General features: G+C 38.0%; 1 protein-coding gene across 2 annotated transcripts in view; it reads left to right on the top strand.

Annotated features, from left to right (window-relative positions):
* Window positions 1–18785, top strand: part of LOC135705195 (organic cation transporter protein) — a 54733-nt gene extending 35948 nt beyond the window's left edge. For both annotated transcript variants that reach the window (XM_065226800.1, XM_065226801.1), the window contains exons 2-4: window positions 16913–17291; window positions 17360–17503; window positions 17588–18785. In XM_065226800.1, coding sequence (XP_065082872.1) covers window positions 16913–17291; window positions 17360–17503; window positions 17588–18575 — 1511 coding nt within the window. In that variant the 3' untranslated portion in view covers window positions 18576–18785. The remainder of the gene's footprint in view (window positions 1–16912; window positions 17292–17359; window positions 17504–17587) is intronic.
* Window positions 18786–19983: the final 1198 nt, after the last annotated feature.

A 19983-nucleotide genomic window follows, 5' to 3' on the forward strand; every position in this document is an offset into this window, starting at 1 on the left:
TCGTTCGTGAAGGTGGTGTACTTTGGTGTGTCAGCGGAACGGAGAGTCCCCTCTCCCAACGTCAAAATTAACTCTTTAGACGGAAGCTAGGCTTCCCATGAGATGAGTCATTAAGGTAAGTCGCATGCTCCCAATTGTAGGAAAACACCTTCCTACAATTGGGTTTTTCCTACAATTGGGAGTATGCGACTTACCTTAATGACTCATCTCAGAGGGAGCCTAGCTTCCGTCTAAAGGGTTAATTTTTACGTTGGAGAGAGGATTCGCTTGGCATATATGGCTCACAGCGACTCACGAAGAGCTGCTGATTCCGATCAATAGCGGTACAGCTTCTTCCTCCTTCTATGAATGCTCATGTGGGCTGCAGCTCACAGGCACTCTTTCGTTATGGTATTGGAGAACAATGTTCAACGCCACGCGCCGAAAGCACTGCTGCTGCTGCAGCTGATGCCAACGGCCGGACACCACCACAAACGGTGATTGGAACTGAATCCAATCAGCGGTTGAATCCAGCCTTGGTAGCTAGCTGCTTGCCGGGAGCCTTTCGTTGTGTACTGGAGAACACCGCCACTCACCACGCGGTGGTTGAATAAACACCATTTGGTGAGACCGGATCGAATTCAACTTTGAAATCTGTGTTAGGAAAATCGCTTTTCAAAGCCATCGGTGATATTTTTAATTATCATAGCAACAGTTGCACATCCGTTAAATTTTCAATAGAGACATTTTGAAAAATGATAAAGTCTCAAATTTAACAGATGTGAAAATCTGATCGATTGGTGATTATGAAAATCTTTCATAATTTTGTTACATGTTCCATTTTTGGTTTTCACAAAGTGTACCCCCATATAGAAATCGCAGACGTAGTCCTACGTCAAAAATATGATGTGGTGTATTTAGAACATTTTATTAAATTAAAAGGACATTATTAAATTGTACTACAGTATAAATTATGAATACAGTTAAGATTGTATCTACAGGGTGCGTGACGAATTTTTGCAGTAAATTTCAAATAGTAATTTCTCATGCTTGTGCATCATGATTTAGATATATTTGGCAGCACTGGATAGCTTATACTGTTAGGTGTAAGATTTAAACAAACAATGTTGAGTAAACGTAAAGATGTCGAAACAAGAGAGCAATCTGTCAGCCGTTGTCGCTTTGTTGCGCGCCGGAGTATGCATGAAAGAAATAATTCGGTCGGTAAATGTGTCTGAAAGAACAGTGTATAATATTAAAAAAGGCTTGGGAAAGTGATAAGACGGAGCACCTACTCATACTGCTAATAAAGCACAGAAATGGCTTACGGAAAATATTTCGTAAATTTGGGAGGAAGAAAATTGGCCCCCAAGCAGTCCCGATATCAATCCGTTGGATTATTTTGTATAGGGCGTCGTCCAACGGGATACCAATAGAACCCCTCACACCAAACTCGCTAAAAGCTAAAATCAAGGCAGTGATGACATCTATGGATCGAAACATTTTAAAACGTGCATACTGCAGTTTCCGGAAGCGTCTAACTACAGTCGTCGAAAGGGAAGGCAATTTTTTTGAATAAATTTACTTACAACTTCCATATGTTGCGAAAGAAAATAAATCGCACAAAATTCATTGCTAGAATAACTAACTGGTGTATTTTTTCTCAAATATGCCATTTACTGCAAAAATTCGTCACGCACCCTGTACATATAAAGGAAATATTTGTATAAACACTGTCAAAATATTGATACTAGAATCCTCCAATAAATGTCACCGACCAAATCACGTAGCTTCTATATCATAATCCTGTGACGGTTAAGCTCCATGAAATGAGTGCCCCTACAGGAGAACCAACTGTCTGGAGAGCTTGTTAAGTCTCAGAATTTTTGGAAGTCTAAAACACGTCTAAAATTAACAGCATTAATTTTTGTTCAAGCTCCAGAATATTAAATAAAGTCCATCCCAATCAACTTTTTCTTAGTCCAATATATTTTTTCCCTTTAATTTTCTATCGTAAAGTTCGTACTTTCTTTTTATCGGCCATTAGGCATTCAACCCATTTGACCTATTCAGTCTAATGGTTATCGGGCTAGAAACACCAGGCTTGATGAAGCTCTTGCCCAAGCAACACACGTCCGTTACCAACATTTGCAGCAACTTGATTGTGACCGAAATAAGTCGCATAGGAGTTGTTACAACAATTTTGTGACACGTGTTCTGCTAGGGCGTTGGTCCTAAGCTTTTGTTGTTGACGTTTTTGAGAGTTTCCGCGGAATTAAGATTGGAAATAAGAAAAGGTTCGGACCTTGGTCAAATATCAGTATCGTCGCTTGTCTTTGACACTAAGGACAAATATATTAATTGATGATAAGGTGCGTATTTGGAGAGGTCACAGAACTCTTCAACTTACACGGAACATCACAATTGAATGAGGATTCTTGTGAAACCTGTTTGGATTGATGAGAGAGCGCGTCTTTGGAATGGCTCCTGACCTCTTCGCACAATTAAATCAGGCTTCTCGTGAGAAGAGCAAGTATGATTGATTTAACTGTATCGAAACCGAATATCTAATAACTTTTCCACAGTAATGAGGTACTAAGACATGCACTAAACAAAGGACAGGGACATATCGCAACAGCTCAATGTGTTGGTCGCAGTAATTATGACCTGAACAAAGGGGAAAAAGGAAGAAGCAAACAAAACACACTGAAAGAGGTAGAAGAAGAACGGTTTCATGCTTTGCACTTTGGAAGGCTGCCAACGACTACACTGTGCAACACTAGAAAGGCACAGCATTTGTTTGTTTGTATGGTCTTCTTAGTTAATGTTTAGAGAATAGTTTCGCCTTAACACGTCACGTTTCTTAGGTACAGGATCTATAGCTGATCCTTGCCTCTGAGCAGTTCCACGCTTATTAGATTAGATTCAATTAGATTCGACCTTCTTCGATTTGCATGAAACTTTGCATAATTATTTGTGGTGGGCAATCATTCACATTTGGTCTAAAATTCATCCATGTTTAATTTTGAATTTTTGTTTACAAAATGGCGTTTTCGACATTTTTCAATAATCGTGCTAATTGAAATCACATCTGAGACAAAGTTGAGCGGAAAAATCAAGTATTTCTAGGAAGCATTTACACGGTAATCAAATTTTAGTAAGTTTGAGAAAACAAAAGCAAAAAAAAGTGTTCGAAATTTAAATAACAAATAATGTCCTTGTTAAATTTAAATTTGTTAAAAGGAGCTTATGAAAAATGCAAACTTTTGATAGATTTGAAACCTAGGACACTACTTAAAAAATGGCATTAATCGTAGAAGATTGTATTTTTCGTCCAACAAGATGTTTCTGTCCCCTACTTGATGTACGGAATATCGAAGAGTGCTACACTAAAATCTGTTTCTAAGCGATTTTTTTTTCGCCCCTATTTTTGATCATGTGATTAATGTCTGTTGTTATCATTTACCATCACACGCAAGGAGTAGCGCTTCAACCCAGTGTAGATGAATTGTGTTTGTTTTGAAAATCTTTGCTGTAACGTACAAACAAAACAAATGAGTTGTTTATACATCAACGAATACGCTTTTGTTGATATACACCTAGATAATTCAACCCAGAATTGCCAAAATCAGAAGCGATCTTTGAAATCAAAATGAGCCCAGAGCCAAAATGAGGCAATAATTTGCCATCGATCGGTGTGTGTGTGTGTGCTATACTTGTGTAGAATGAAAATAAATATTTTGCATTTGATCCTCAAAATTATCCCCACCAAGTTGAAGCCGATTATTAATATTGACAACAACAGAGGCAACAATGAACATCCCTTCGAATATATTTTGAAAGTTTTTTTGGACATAAAGACTGTACTCGAAAAAAGTGAGACACACAAAAATGGTCGCCAAAAATTCATTTTAGGTCGGATTTTCTTCAAACTTTCAGGGAATAAACTACAACGTTATGATTAGGTTTCAACTTCAATGTATTATTGGATCTCTGTTCCATAACCGAATGCCCGCACCTTGACCTTGACACCACTCATAAGGTTTGTGGAAAACACAAATTCTTTGCATTTATCCGGAATAGTTCAGTTCTCGATGCTGCGACCGCTCTCTTATATAGCGGCTGATGTCATGCCAAAAAACGGTTGGTACAGTAGGTCTCGGGGTAGGAATGCATGCTCGTGATTAATTGATTCTTGCATTTACTCGACGTTTACTTTTTGGAATTGATACATTGAGAAAATTCCGATCGATTGATGCAAACATATTGAAAATCTATCATGAAATAGCCGAGTTCTAATCGTTCAAAACCTGACCACTTTTCGTTACATATTCATTTTTCGTACTCCCATAGTGTACCCCCATATAATAAACACATTGACGTCTGTGTAAGTGATTAATTGATATTAAAATGTTCCCAACTCAATAAACTTTTATGATACACCATCCATCAGCGTGGAGTGCGCTAGGCGAAAAGAGAGAAAACGTCAACCAAACCGTTTGTTTACATACAAAAAATTTACAACTCAAATTAACGCGTATTTTGTGGCTGCTTTTGCAAATTTCCATCGGGAGTGATCATATTTTACTTTTTCCACATATCTGAACTTATCTACAACTAAAATCATCACACATTAAAAATCCGGAAGATTATAACTGCTGGGTCAGTTTTATTTATCTGATTTTTTTCTCGACGAAGATTTGTTGAAGTACCAGCCGGATCACTGTAAAACCTATACAGAAAATAAACTATTCCACGTGGATGACGATTTCAAGCACCTGCGATAAATAAATTAATCAGGAAAGGTGAACATATTGTTTTAGCACTCAATACTGGGCTTCTGGCCTACTTTTCATAAGTTTTAATTTTTAGCATCCAGTGCCAAAAAGTTCTATTTTTTGACAATATTTTGACGGTTTAGCTAATTTATTTTGGATTCGTCTGTGTTTAACGATTTTCTGAAATTTTTGAAATCATACTAAGATTCCAGGGGAGTGGGGAGTCAACTTAAAAAATAACAGTGTCTTACAAAGAAAGAAGGGGGCTTCAATAAACGCTCATAGACCCTTACATAATATGTGGACGACCCATACACATACTAGGTGTACCTGAGTTTTCTATTTTTGGCACGATCCGGTTTCTACCAACTGAAAAACGAGCAGCCCGATGCCACAAACGTTATTGTTTACAAAGAAAAGTCACGTTTCAATTAACACCCGCGCCGCTACTGCTTGCATTTCACGAAATGATGGCCAAAGCAAATATGCACTTCAACGTTAGCACGTGTTTTCTACCGGTTACGTTTCCCGGCAAAATTGCGGCAGGTAACATTTCATCTGCATCATTACCGATCGATGCAATGTGTGCAAAAGCATGATGAAGTTCAGGCCGTCAATCTCAATCTCACCACATCTCACTGCACTGCAGCCAACCAACGGCGGTGACGACGAGTCCTATTGCTGCAAGCGAGCGATGGAAGAAATGTTGAAACTTTCACTAAGTGGTGAATTTTCCCTGTATAGCAAACCGAAAGCTTTCACTATTTCATGGTTTGTGATGTAGTTGAATTCTCAATAATTCAGGCCTTCGGGTTTTTTTTTGGCAAAATATCTGTTGAGATGAGTCATAACTGATTCAAGGTTTGCGGTATTGAGATATTTAAATGCGCGTTCGAAAGCTATGGAATTTAATACTACGATAATTTCAATTGTAAACAGAGGATATTTTCGTTCAAACAGGAATGTGCCTATTTGTGCGATAAGGTGTGTTGCTCAAGTCTTGATGAATCATATTGCTCTGAATATTATTTAGTTCCAGTTATATTGTCACCGATAGGGTATAATTTTTAGCTTACACTTGCTTTGAGCATCGCTCTGAATGATCTGAGGATTTGTTGAGGCTAAACAATTTCAAAGAGATTTTTTGGAAATTGTTTGTTTCCAAATTTCTCAAATCATTCTTGATACCTTGTAGAAATGAACACTTTGCAGAAGCTTCTAAATGTTCTATTTATTTTTGCTTATCTTTTTATATGAAATTTTGAATTGAAAAATAGATTAATTTAACTAAAAAGCAACTGATAAGCGTGATAAATGTGGGCGTCTATAGTGCAATTTCTATATAAGGAAATTGAGATGGATTAGTAATTTCCATTTAATTTCACTACCTTAATTGCTGAGACTCCATAAACCACTATAGGAACACATTGTACTAACGTACCTCCACTAGTGGTGCATTTACCCTTTACAATATTTGTTATGCCTTTGAATTTGACGGACTTACTGGATGCCCCCTAAGAAGTATTAATTAATAATGTACTGGAACTTTGAATCAGCGGTATTGCTTGATTGACGCGTATTTAATGAGTTGGAAATGTTTGTAGTATCACTAGTACTAAGGCCTGTACTCGAAAAAAATGCACCAGACAAAAGTGTTCGCCAAAAATTTATTTTAATTCGGATTTTCTTGAAACTTTCAGGGAATGAACTAATCCATATGGATTATGTTTCGGCATAATTACTTTATTCAATTTCCTTTACATCGCTGAAAACCCGCACCTTTCCCTTAAGACTCCTCATTACATTTTGTGCAATGATGGAGCCGACCTTTTTGGTCACTTTCATCCATTCTTTCTTCTACTCCAGCTCTTTCTTTCTGTTGATGGTACCCATTGTGATGTACGGTTTACTCAGTTTACCGCATTGGCATATGGCCTGCCAGAGCAAGTATTTTTTGGCGAATTTGTTCACTTTCTTCTTCTTTATGTCTTCCGGAACATCAAACCGTGATTTGGCAACGTAGAACTGCAGACCCTGGTATCTGCTTTGCGTTTGCTTTGATGTAGGTTTCGTCATCCATAACCACATACATCGGTTTCGTTAACCATTCTCGATACAGCTCCCTTGCGCGGGATTTGGCCGCCGTGTTTTGTTGATCACGTCGGTTCGGTGCCTTCCAGACCTTGAATACACGAAGCCCAGCTCGTTTCATGGTTTGCTGAACGAACCAGGCGGAACACTTTGCCTTTAGAGCCGCGTCGCGAATCGACAGGTTCGGATTACGCTTGAAATAATCCAACACATTCCGGACCATCACAGGGTCAGCTGTCTTCGGGTTTCTTCCACTTCCAGCCCGCCGCTCGGTCGTCTGGGACTCCTTAAACGATTTCACCACGCGAGACACAGTTGTATGGGTGATTCTCAGTTGTCTTCCGATCCATCTCATGGTCGCAGTCGGATTTTCCATGACGGCGCGCAAAATTCTCCGGCGATTTGCTTCTTGTTTCGATGACATCTCAATAACCACTGAACCGATTGTTATGAAATTTTGCACATGTAAACAATTCACTTCAAACTAGTTATACCCAGATTTTCATCAATTTTTACCCACGGATAAAAAAGGTACACACGGATACATGGAAATTAGGTTTTCCGCAAAATCTACTCGTTTTAGCGTTTTGATGTCTTGGAAAGAGTTGTTGAAAATGAAAAAGCGCATCTTTTCATTAGGGTGTTCAGTTTTAGGATGACTTCAAAAAACTAACTCTTCAGGGAAATTTTTGGGATTTTTTTTTACTTCATCAAAGTTGTAGAGAATGCAAAACCAAGCAACTTTGTCGAAAAAGTAAAATTTTTATCTCATCATCTACGCATTCTACGAACTGAAACAAGTAGAAGGTTAGGGTGATTCATGAAAAAACAGTTTTTTGACCATAACCTTTTTTGATTTGTATTTAGAGAAAACTGTTTTTCAGAACACTTTTAGAACTTTGAAAAACACACATTTTGATCATCTAATTATGACGTTTGGACCACTGAATCAAAAGATATAGTCATTTTAAGGCAAGAAACAAATATTTTTCAAACTAATATAATTTTAAAACACCAATTTCAAATCTATTGAGAGTAATGGAAAGAAGACATTTTTTTAACTCGAGATATTTGAATTAGAAAATTGTCATTTTTTAAGGGCTTTCTTCCTTAGAATATGAATAAAAGTGGCAATAACCGGTCATTCACCGAAGTCAGTAGAGTTTTACCAACAATCAATACGAAACTAACGATTTCAAATTGGCTCACCACTTTAGTAGCCTATTGGTCCCAAGCAAACGATTAACGTACCCTATTCTAGTCGAAATTCTAGTACTACACAATGTTTGTATTGATTCGCTATGAAAGTTTGACAGATAAAATGAGGGGTTATTGGTTTTTCCTATGTTTCGAGGGGTGAATCGATTAGCTTGGGACCGAAGAGAGTACCAGAGCTGAGCCAAAAAGTTGAGCACGTTATTTCGGGACCTTCTAGTCTTAGAGTTACCTCTATGGTTTTACTGGGTTTTGAAGAGCAGATCAAGTCGGTAAAATTTTCCAATAACTGTTAAACGTGATAAATCAATAAATTTGACAAATTTTATTTTTATAACTAAATGGGGTAAACTAAACAAAGTCTGTGCAAGTTCAGAATACATTTACTAATTAATGGATTTTTAAAAGGTTTTCAAACTTTTACCGAACAGTTCTGTAGTTCAAAATTTACCGATCGGCAGAGGCCTAGATTAGTGTGCATAACAAATGAACTATGTTTACAAATGAAATCAAATGAAAACTATTATTTCATGTAGCTGGTTTTGTCAAATTTGGTGAAAACAAGCTTAATGAAGACTTAACTTGGCAATGAAGCAATTTATTTTACATTTTTGTATAACTTTATTCATAAATATAGGGGTGGCACTTTTGCCCCGTGTAAGTTTTTAAGAAAATTAGTTTTGACCAATTATAGAGAATAGTTATATATTCTTTGTTATTGGTGTTTCAATTATTCATTATCAGTGATGCCTCAATGCAGGAATTGTAGAAAACAATATTGGGAAATTCTAAAATCCTTATTTTATGATGTCTAATTATTATGAGTAATTTCTATTTTTTTTTAAATCGCTTCTAGCACTCGTTCCACGACGAGCTGGGAAACTGCAGGCTTGTACGATCGGTCCACGTACATGTGGCCACCGAGCGGAGAATGTCCTTCTGTCGTACTTGGTATCCACCGAGGTCGATCGAAATACGGGGTTCCATTTGAACAACTTTGCTGATGGCAGGAAACTTCTTTCCGGTTTCGATGCTGCGTTATTACTAGATGAACTTTATTTGTAATCTTGCGCCAAATAGTGAGTTAACTCCCAGCTAAAGGGTGTTACGATCAAAACTTGGACACACTCGTAACACTCTTTAAACTGTTTACTACTGAACGGATCTTGTCCATTCGATCAACTTTGCTGATGACACGAAACTGATCATAACGTTAAGAGATAGAAAAACATGTTTTGCCGGTAGAGGCTATTGTCCCGGATGCATCGTTCACTGGCTGCAGCTCGATCGATGATTGTCATATTTTTGTTTGAAACAATTAAAGTTTGATGCTGTTTGGAGTTGACGTCAACAGCAACGTTTGTTTTGAGTTCGAAAATGGAAGTGCGAGACTAACCTAGGGTGAAATTGTTGATTTCGTCAATGATCGCTGGACGCGAATGCTACTGAGATGGAAACAACATACCATGTGTCGGTGCAGAAAGCGCTATTCATTAAGTTCAAGTTGGAAGTACTTGCACGGATATTATTTGCTAATAATGTGCTTTAACTTACTGGGCAATCGAAGGCCCACAATTGTAATAATTGTTATATTTAATACTTTTTAGGCGGTGTGAGGTTTATTTTGGGTGTTTTATGTTATTTTGGTGTATTTTAAATCCTCCAAGATCCTGAAATTGAGTCCTGAGAACGCCAAAAAAGTCAGAATTCTTTGGGTAATTGCTGTAATTGTTGTTCAATTTTGTTTTAGTTCATTTTATTGATAACCTTGATCGTTATTAAAAAAAATTAAACAATAATTAATTGCTCAATCACAGCAACTAATTCACTTTAATTTGTTTGTATCCAAAATTTAAGCTCAGAACGAGTTGTTAAATTTTTTTCCGAGCAAGCAGCTTAGATTAGTTGTCACTATTATTTTACAACAGCTTTTAGCAGTTTTCCCTAAAAAATGACAAATATCTCGAGTTAAAAAAATGATACCTCTACCAACACAAATGTCTTCTTTCTAGTACTTTTAATAGATTTGAAATTGGCTTGCGCGTTTTAAAGTTATATTACTTTGAAAAATACTTGTTTCTTGCCTTAAAATGACTATATCTTTTGATTCAGTGGTCCAAACGTCATAATTAGATGATCAAAATGTGTGTTTTTCAAAGTTCTTAAAGTGTTCTGAAGAACATATTTTTTCTCTAAATACAAATCAAAAAAGGCTATGGTCAAAAAACTGATTTTTTCATGAATCACCCGAACCTTCTAATTGTTTCAGTTCGTAGAATGCGTAGATGATGAGATAAAAATTTGACGTCTTCAACAAAGTTGCTTGGTTTTGCATTCTCTACAACTTTGAAGAAAAAAAAAAATCCTAAACATTTCCCTGAAGAGTTAGATTTTTGAAGTCACCCTAAAACTGAATCATTCTAATGAAAATATGCGCTTTTTCATTTCCAACATCTCTTTCGAAGACATCAAAACGCTAAAACGAGTAGATTTTGCGGAAAATCCAATTTCCATGTATTTTTCCTCTCTTGACCACTGTGGATTATTGGTGGTAGAGCTTTCACGGAATATCCCAAATGTAGTCTTGAAATACCTCTTGGCCGTCTGACACAATCCGCATACTGTGGAATTCGATCCAGGAAATTCAAGTATCTGTTCGTCACCAATATCACTTTGCTGTTAAAAAAAATCCAATCTGTCATACCAATATCTTGATGAAGTATAGCAAAATGTGATATTAATCTGCTATGATTTTTGATATTCTTTAGATATGGCAAAACTGGCTTTGCTATTACTCAGTTATGGTCCTATAGGTTTCATGATGTTATTTTTGTTATTTTACCTCTTATATTAATCAAAATAATAACATTTTTTGATTTCTGTTCCTCAATTTTAATAGTAAAACTTGCTGTTGATTTGATATTCTCGTCTACTCGGGTAGGTAAACCATCGACTGGTTTTCGTCCGACGCTTGTTCTACCCATTGAATATTGATCTAAACACAACAAATTTACTGGAAATCTTGATTTCTGAAGAGGCGAACTAACCGACGGTTGAATGTCTAGAAAATAAAGAAACATAAATTAAACTAAACATGATTCCTGTGTCAACTTCAGAGTAATAGTGATGTTAGCTATACTGTCGTTACACGCATAATTGACCCACGGCTTATAAGGACTTATTTATTTATTTATTTATTTGTCGTCAATCAGTGTAGACCGTTTTACAATTGTTGTCTTTAGTGCTATTTTTACAATTTTGTTACAATTTTCACAAGGATGACAATAGTTCTATTGAATCAATGCGATGTGAAACGATATCATTTACGAATGAAATTATAGCAAATTCACGACGCTCTTTTAATGTTTGGATATTTATGAGCATACACCGAGCTGTGTAAGATGGCAGAGGAAATACAGTCCAACCTAACTTGCGGAGTACATACAATAGAAACTGCTTTTGAACGGACTACACGCTAACTTGAAAGTACCCATTAATGGTTGAAAAAGACCCATTTTGAAGAAAAGTGGCTTAACTCATTAAATGAGTAAATTTTTTACCCATTAATGAGTATCTGTTACCCATTAATGAGTAATTGTTAATCATTAATGGGTAACAGATACTTATTAATGGGTAAAATTGTTTAATCATTAATGAGTTAAGCCACTTTTCTTCAAAATGGGTCTTTTTTTACTCATTAATGAGTACTTTCAAGTTAGCGTGTATATTCTTCTTCTTCATTCCTATTTAACGTTGGTCTCTGTTCCGCAATCTAGCGTCAATCACCGACGGACATCGATTGCCATCCATTGACGGCAATCGAATGTGCAGGCAGGAAGGCAGCTTCCACAGCTGCGTAGGATATCGCACCCATTCAACACACATGGACCGGGACCTTCGGCTTTACTTCCCTTCCGAAGGAAGACGTGACCAGTTATTTTAATGCCTCTGAAAAATCCCACCGACCTCGGCTGTGATTGAACCCAGACCCATTGGGGTGTTAGAAAGCAGTCACGCTTACGACTACACCACCGGCGCCGGCGACTCTATTCTTTCTTCGTGTGTGATTGAAAAAGGAGACCAAACTATGCTGCAATTTCTAAAATCGACCTTACATAAGCAATGTATAATGTTTTTATCGTATACGGATCGTGAAAGTTATAACAGAAACGTTTTATCAAAGCAAGCATGTTGTTAGCTCTGTTAATAATTCTGTTATAATGATCTGTGAAAGTAAATTTTGAGTCCAAAATAATACCTAGATCCCTGACTCTATCACACTTTTCTACGATCTGGTTTCCTAAAGTGATTGTTATATCGGGTAGGATTCGTTTTCTACTAATGGTAATTGAGTTAAATTTTTTTATATTTAATTGTAGCAGGCTTTTATGAAACCAAGTATGGAATATCTGTATTTCCTCTTTGAATGTGATGATGTCTTTGGCATCTTTTATTTCCAACAAAAGTTTAATGTCGTCAGCATAGATTAAAACTTTCAATTTCTTAATAATGAAAGATATGTCATTGACAAAGAGAATAAATAAAAGCGGACCTAAATGGGAGCCTTGCGGAACTCCTGAAGTGACTTCAACGGGATTTGATGTCTTTCCTTTATATTTTACTGTTTGATGGCGGTCAGTTAAATATGATTCAAGCCACTTGAGGAGTGCGTAATGAACTCCCATTTTTTTAAGTTTAAAAAGAAGCATGGGTATGTCAATTCGATCAAACGCTTTGCTGAAATCTGTTAAAAACAACACTTATACATGGTTTGCGTTATCCATTGCATTCAAGGAATAATTAATTAATTCGAGCAAATTCGTAGTTGTTGAACGGCCTTTAAAGAAGCCATGTTGCATAGTAGTTATTCTGTTTTTAATTTGAAGAAAGAGTTTTTCATTTACAATCGCCTGGAAAAGTTTCGGAATGCAAGAGATAATAGCTATACCACGATAATTACGTAAATATGTCAGATTTTTTGCCCGATTTAAAGATAGGCACTAAAAACTAGTTGTTCCATATTTTAGGGAAGTTTCCGGATTCCAGTGACATATTGAAAATCCAAAACAATGGAGCAGTAAGTTCAGTTGCTAAAGTTTTCATAAAAACTGATGGAACACCGTCAGGGCCAGGACCTTTAGATGCATCTTAATTGTTTAAACCTTTTAAGATATCATGAACCTTGATTTGACTTACGCTGATGTCATTTGAAAATTCTGGATAAGATTCAAAATATTCACGGTCACGATCCTCTTCTGAAAACGTAGCATAGATTTCTTGGAAGAAATTTGCAAACAAATCGCATATATCATCCGAGTTCTCACTCGTCCAAATGCATCTTATAATTTCAGATCAATATGGTTTTCACACAATTGAAGAAGTTCCTACGACAAGATTTTAAATTATACTCCTCAAATGCCATATTCACGGCCAAATTTAACTGATCGCAAATGTCTAAATAGTATGGCAAAGTTTCTTCACTATTATATTTTTTATAAAATTTGTGCGCTTTTTGCTTACGATTTTTAAAATTTTTCAGTTCCCTGTTGTACCAACCGGATGTTTTGCATGAGTCTGACATCTTCTTCTTTTAGTTGGCACTTCTTCAAGTATTATTCCAAGCAACACATTGTAGAATACGTCAACTGTACATTCAACATTTCCTGCAGTTCTTAATATTGCTTGCCAATCAACAATGTTCAATCTATTTCTAATGTTATCATTGTTGAATTGTAATCGAAGATTTCATCAAATTCGCAGTCGTTGGTTCTTCCATTTATGTGAACGAATAAACGAATAATAGAATAAAGATTGCATGGAACATGGGACACTTATGCGTATGACGGCAGTACATAACCCACAAAAGTTACGAAACCAATTGGGAATGAAACAAATCCGGACTGATTTGACATTTGGGCATAACTGCTAAAAGCTCAACCTCGCAAACTTACACCATCAGGTAGGGGAATGATTCCTCTAGCAGTTGCGCAGTTGGTATAGTTTGTTTGAGAAATTCAGTTATTATTTACTGTTACAAAAGGTCTTATGACAAATGGCCGAATGACGAATGGCCGAATGGCCGAATGGCCGAATGACAAATGGTCGAATGGACGAATGGCCGAACGAACGAAGAGCCGAAAGGACGAATGGCCGAATGGAAAAAATGGCTGAATGGACGAGACTTCAAGGATTACATTTATGAAATAAAAAAATCTACGGTTTTAATTTTAATAATTGCACAATAAATGAAAAATTGATGCTGTCCTCTAATGAGCAAATTTTTGTTTTAATTCCACATACTTTCTTTCGAACGGCCTTAATGGAAATATGGAGTTTTGTATTATTATTTGATTTTAATAATATAATGTGAAAGAATAGCTCATCATCTCTAAAAGAAGAAAATACCTCTATTAAAAATAATAATTTCCGAAGCGTCAAAAATCACTACAAAAATATGTTTCGGAAGAATAGAAGATTTATCTATTTCTACCACTTTCAACCAGATCTCAGTTTTAACTGTTATGTGCGTGACGGGATTTGAATACACGGTGTAAAAACAGCAAAAACAAAAGGGTTAAAGATAAAAAATCTCATGACTAACTGAAGCGTCAATAAATCTGCTACAATATAACTCGAAAGAACAGTCTCATGTTTAAAAGAAGGAAATATCTCTCTAAAATTAATTATGCAAAAGCAATAAAAATCACTTGAAAAAATATTTCGGAAGAACAGCTCATGTTTAAAAGAAGGAATAGTCTCTATTTTAAAATATACCTAATTTAATTATGAAAATCTAAGATTATGTCTTGCAGTTGTTGTTAAGACTGTTTCCTAACTGAATGATCTTATTGCTGATTTATGCAACATTAAAATCAAATGTATCTTCAGCGATTGTCAAGTTGATTAAAGGGATGAATTTAATTAATCCACCTATCCGACAAATTTAAATTCGTTCATTCGTTCAGTCTCGTCCATTCGGACACTTGTCCATTCGGCCATTCGTCTTTTCGGCCATTCGTCCTTTCGGCCATTCGTCCTTTCGGCTATTCGTCCTTTCGGTGATTCGTCCTTTCGTCATTCGGCCATTCGTCATTCGGCTATTCGTCATTCGGCCATTCGTCATTCAGCTATTCGTCATTCGGCCATTCGTCATTCGGCCATTTGTCCTGAGACCTTACAAATACTGTTACGCCCTCATCTCAAATCAGTCCGGAAATATCAGTTTATATCATTAAATTATTATCAGTAGCCTACTCCCGTGATTATGTTTACTAAAGAGCCTGTATTTATAAAGAGACGACATCTTATCCATTTGACAGGTCTTCTGCTCGATTGGATTGATTTATCCTATGACTTTGACAGATAATCGTCTTATGACTTTGACAGATAATCGATTGTTCCATTTTGACATGTCGTCTCTTCAATGTTTACTAGAAAACTTGGACACTAGCGGCCCATCAACAATCTGTTTCAATTAGCACCTTCCTATTGATTGGTGCAGCTTCAGCGTCGACGTTGAAAAACACGTGTTTTGTGATAACCATTTATTCAACTGTCCTTCGAATGTTGCACGCCGCTGATGTGGTGTAAATGTAGCACCGTCTCAGCTTACGGAAAGAGGCACGGAAAAAAGCTTTAATCACGTAGTGGTGAATTTGACCTTTTTTATTTTTGTGATTTTGACCACTGTACAAGCTTCTACACAGAACGAAAATGACACGTAAAAACCATTGATTTTCATATAAAATTGTACTTTTGGAAAAACCTATAAAATGTATCTTTTTCCTGTTTTCTGAAGTATGTGTCATTAGTGATGGTCATATGAAAATCATATGGATTTCAAAAAGCGATTTCTTCATTGGAAATGCAATTTAATTTAAAGGATTTCGCCAATTGTGATTATGTTAAGTTTTGTTTCAGTGTACTAAACTGAACCATTATGACATATTCCTGTTATGTGCTATAAGAAAATCCAATGAAAACGATATGATTGAAAATGTATCTGGTAAATTCTACATGAATGCTGCTTAGTTGGTAACTTTTATGTGATTGGCATATGATAAATGAAAATCAGTCAAATTAGAAGAGTTAACTCAAATGGATTTGAAACCTATAAGCATAAGCTTTACTTTTCACTTCATCAGGCAGTGGGATGTGGTGCTTCCAGTGCTTTCAGTTGCATTTTTTTTTATTGTAGCTGATTTGGGATTCGATTTAGGTGTTGAGGTGTGATGCACTACTCGTCAACGCATTCGAACAAAACTGTGCACGTTTACTTATAATGAATCAAGGCCAAAATTGACACAGGTGTGCTGAATTTAGCGTCTGTCAAATAGGAGCTGAACTCTTTTCCTCACCATGTAGCAGCACGAAATAAGTGCAGTTCTGAATCAGTTTTGGCACAGTGTGCAATATTTTGAGTAAGTATGTTACACATTAAAAATTGTTTCAATAATTAACTTATTCTTCTTTAATTTGGTTTGATTAAGACCGTTTAATTGCTGCCTGACCACTTACTATATAAATTTCCACTTTATCAATCCGAAGATTGGGCTCAAATCCGTAATTTCCATTTTACGACAGTTTTTAATTTCACTTTTACGATCACCCTTCTATAAACCACTACGCCAAATGCAATGAGGTTATTCGCAGTCTTCAAGTGCAGTGTTTCTGCCTGTAACTGGTTCTCATTATACAATTAAGCACACAAATAAGAAAATGAAGAAAAAATCCCCACAAGTGATTTACGCTCAACCACGGAGCAGCAGCAGTCAGTGGGTCAATGCTTGTCCAGTCAATATTCTAAATTGCGCTTTGCATTTTTCTCCTCCCGTTTCTTCTCCTTGCAGTGACTGCAACGACGACAGCGAAAAAGAGCGACTCCAAATGGAACCTGGACCCGATACAGAGGGCCATGGGCCAGCTCGGTTGGTGGCACATCTTGGTGTGCGCCGTAGTGTTCCCGCTCAAGTTCCCCGTGGCGTGGCATCAGATGGGTATCATCTTCCTGGGGGCAGCCATGAATTATACCTGCGCGTCCAATAGCACCTTGGACAGGTGTAGCAGCGAGTGCACCAGCTGGACCTACGATACCAGTGTTTTCAGTTCGACGATCGTCAGTGAGTGGGATCTGGTCTGCGAGAAGGCCAATTTGGTGAACCTTTCGCAAACTATTTTCATGTTTGGCATTCTCGTTGGCGGTGTGCTGTTTGGATCGCTGGCCGACAAGTAAGTGTGGAACGCGGACATTCGTTGAAGGCTGGATTCGTGATAATTTATTACCTCTATCTATACAGGTATGGACGTCGACCACCGTTGGTGATTGCGGTCATAATTCAGCTAATTAGTGGTGTCGGAACCGCCTTTATCCCATGGTTTTGGGGATTCGTAGTTCTGCGCTTCATTACGGCCGTTGCCACCGGAGGAACCATGGTGACGAGGTGAGGAACGATTTTTGATTTGAATTTTTATCACAATAATTTATTACACATATCATTAACATTCTACAATCCGCTTTTTTCCAGTTTCGTTTTGGTGATGGAGATCATTGGCCCGAAATGGCGTGAGCTGTTCTCCGTTCTGTACCAGATCCCGTTCAACCTGGGTCACCTGACGTTGGCTGGCTTCGCGTACTTCCTTCGAGACTGGCACACTCTGCAGTTTGGTCTGTCCATCTTCTCCGTTCTGCTGGTTTCCTACTACTGGTTGGTTCCGGAATCACCGCGGTATTTGTTCACTTCCGGTAACACTGAGGGAGCCATTCAGGTACTTGAAAAGGCAGCCAAGCGTAATAAACTACCAACGGAGCACATCCGAACCGATGTGGAACAGTACGCAAAAACGAAAACCCACGGAGGTGTGGCCAAGGGTAACTTGTTGGATCTGTTCCGGACGCCCAACATGCGAGCAAAAACTCTCTACATGTGCTTCAACTGGTTCGTCTGTGGGTTGGCTTTCTTCGGTGTGGCTCAGTACATTGGCCACTCGGGTGGAGACATATATACCAACGTAGCCATCGGAGCAGCATTGGAACTCCCCGGAACATTGGTCTGTATCTACATGATGAAGAAGTACGGTCGAAAAAAGACCCTGATCACTTCGAACACGCTGACCGGTTTAACTATGCTGGCCATCGCTTTCGTACCTCCGTCCGTGACCTGGCTCAACGTAACACTGGCTTCTATAGGTCTTGTAGGAATGAGTATTTCCTTCCCGACAGTATACCTATATGCGGGTGAACTCTTCCCAACGGTCGTTCGGAACGTCGGTATTGGAACTGCATCTATGATTGCTCGAATCGGCTCGATGATTGCACCATTTGTCGCCGGTATGGGAGTTATCTCTCACTGGTTGCCACCGCTCATCTTCGGAGTGATTCCACTGATTGGCGCCTTCTTTGTATTCTTCCTGCCCGAAACGCAAGGACATCCTCTGCCGGAAACCATCGAAGATGGTGAGAACTTTGGCAAACGGAAACAGCAATCAGAAGGCGTCGAGAATGGAAAGCTCTAGGACAGACCTTGCCCGGAAGCTTCAATTCCTGTTAGCATGTATTACTCAGACTCGTGCATTTGACACGGCGACACGAGAAAGCCACTCTATTTTACTATACCAGTTTTACTACCATTAGTTAGGGTCATCTGATCTGTGAGGCCGTAGATCGAAGGATAAGCTCTTTTTCATGTGTACAAATGACGATTGATTAGACCTAAATACCAAAAATGTGCCCATACATAAACGATATTGTTGTGTAAGTGTTCCGATCGAAATAAATGCTAAAAATTTTAAATCTCGGTTGTGTTTGCTTGATAAAAGACCCTATTTTCCACGAAAAAAATGTGTGATGGTTTGCCAAACCTGGTTAACTTCCTAATGATCCTCTAAATACCGTTGAGTAAAGCCTCGAAGCCTGGTTCACATTTATAATTGACAAATTGAGTAATCAAGAAATCAAGAAATTGGCCTAAAGGGTGATACGGTCAAAATTTGGTCAAGGTAAAACGCGTGTAAATCGGTGAAATCGTTTATTTAAAAAATCAAGTTAAATTTATTTTTCAAGTTCAATTAGTATAAAATTCAGGAAAAATATTCAGTTAGGCTTCCGCTTTTCCAAATCTGAATTGCCGGGCCTTACGCTTGACCCCTGCCATCAGATTTTGTACAGCCACCTTGTCCACCTTCTTCGCCGCAGAAAGCCAGTTTGCCTTGAACTGCTGCTCGCCCTTAGCAGTTTTTTTGGTCTTCTTTAGGTTCCGCTTGACAATAGCCCAGTATTTCTCAATTGGGCGGAGCTCTGGCGTGTTGGGAGGGTTCTTGTCCTTGTGAACCACCTGCACGTTGTTGGCGGCGTACCACTCCATGGCCTTTTTACCATAATGGCAAGATGCCAAATCCGGCCAAAACAGTACGGAACAACCGTGTTTCTTCAGGAAAGGCAGCAGACGTTTATTCAAACACTCTTTCACGTAAATTTCTTGGTTGACAGTCCCGGAAGCTATGAAAATGCTGCTTTTCAAGCCACAGGTACAGATGGCTTGCCAAACCAGATATTTCTTTGCGAACTTTGACAGTTTCATGTGCTTGAAAACATCTGCTACCTTTCCCCTTCCTTTTGCCGTATAAAACTCCTGTCCCGGAAGTTGCTTGTAGTCGGCTTTGACGTAGGTTTCGTCATCCATTACCACGCAGTCAAACTTCGTCAGCATCGTCGTGTACAGCCTCCGGGATCGCGCTTTGGCCGTCGTATTTTGTTTATCATCGCGATTTGGAGTCACTACCTTCTTGTAAGTCGATAGTCCGGCTCGTTTTTTGGCTCGATGCACGGTTGTAGACGATACACCCAGCTTATTTGCGGCATCTCGGAGAGAGAGGTTAGGGTTTCGCTTGAAACTACCGGCAACTCTCTTTGTCGTCTCAGCGG

This window comes from Ochlerotatus camptorhynchus, unplaced genomic scaffold (genome assembly GCF_037179485.1).
Source record: "Ochlerotatus camptorhynchus isolate MF236.1 unplaced genomic scaffold, CSIRO-AGI_Acam_v1.1 ptg000261l, whole genome shotgun sequence".
NCBI lineage: Eukaryota > Metazoa > Arthropoda > Insecta > Diptera > Culicidae > Ochlerotatus > Ochlerotatus camptorhynchus.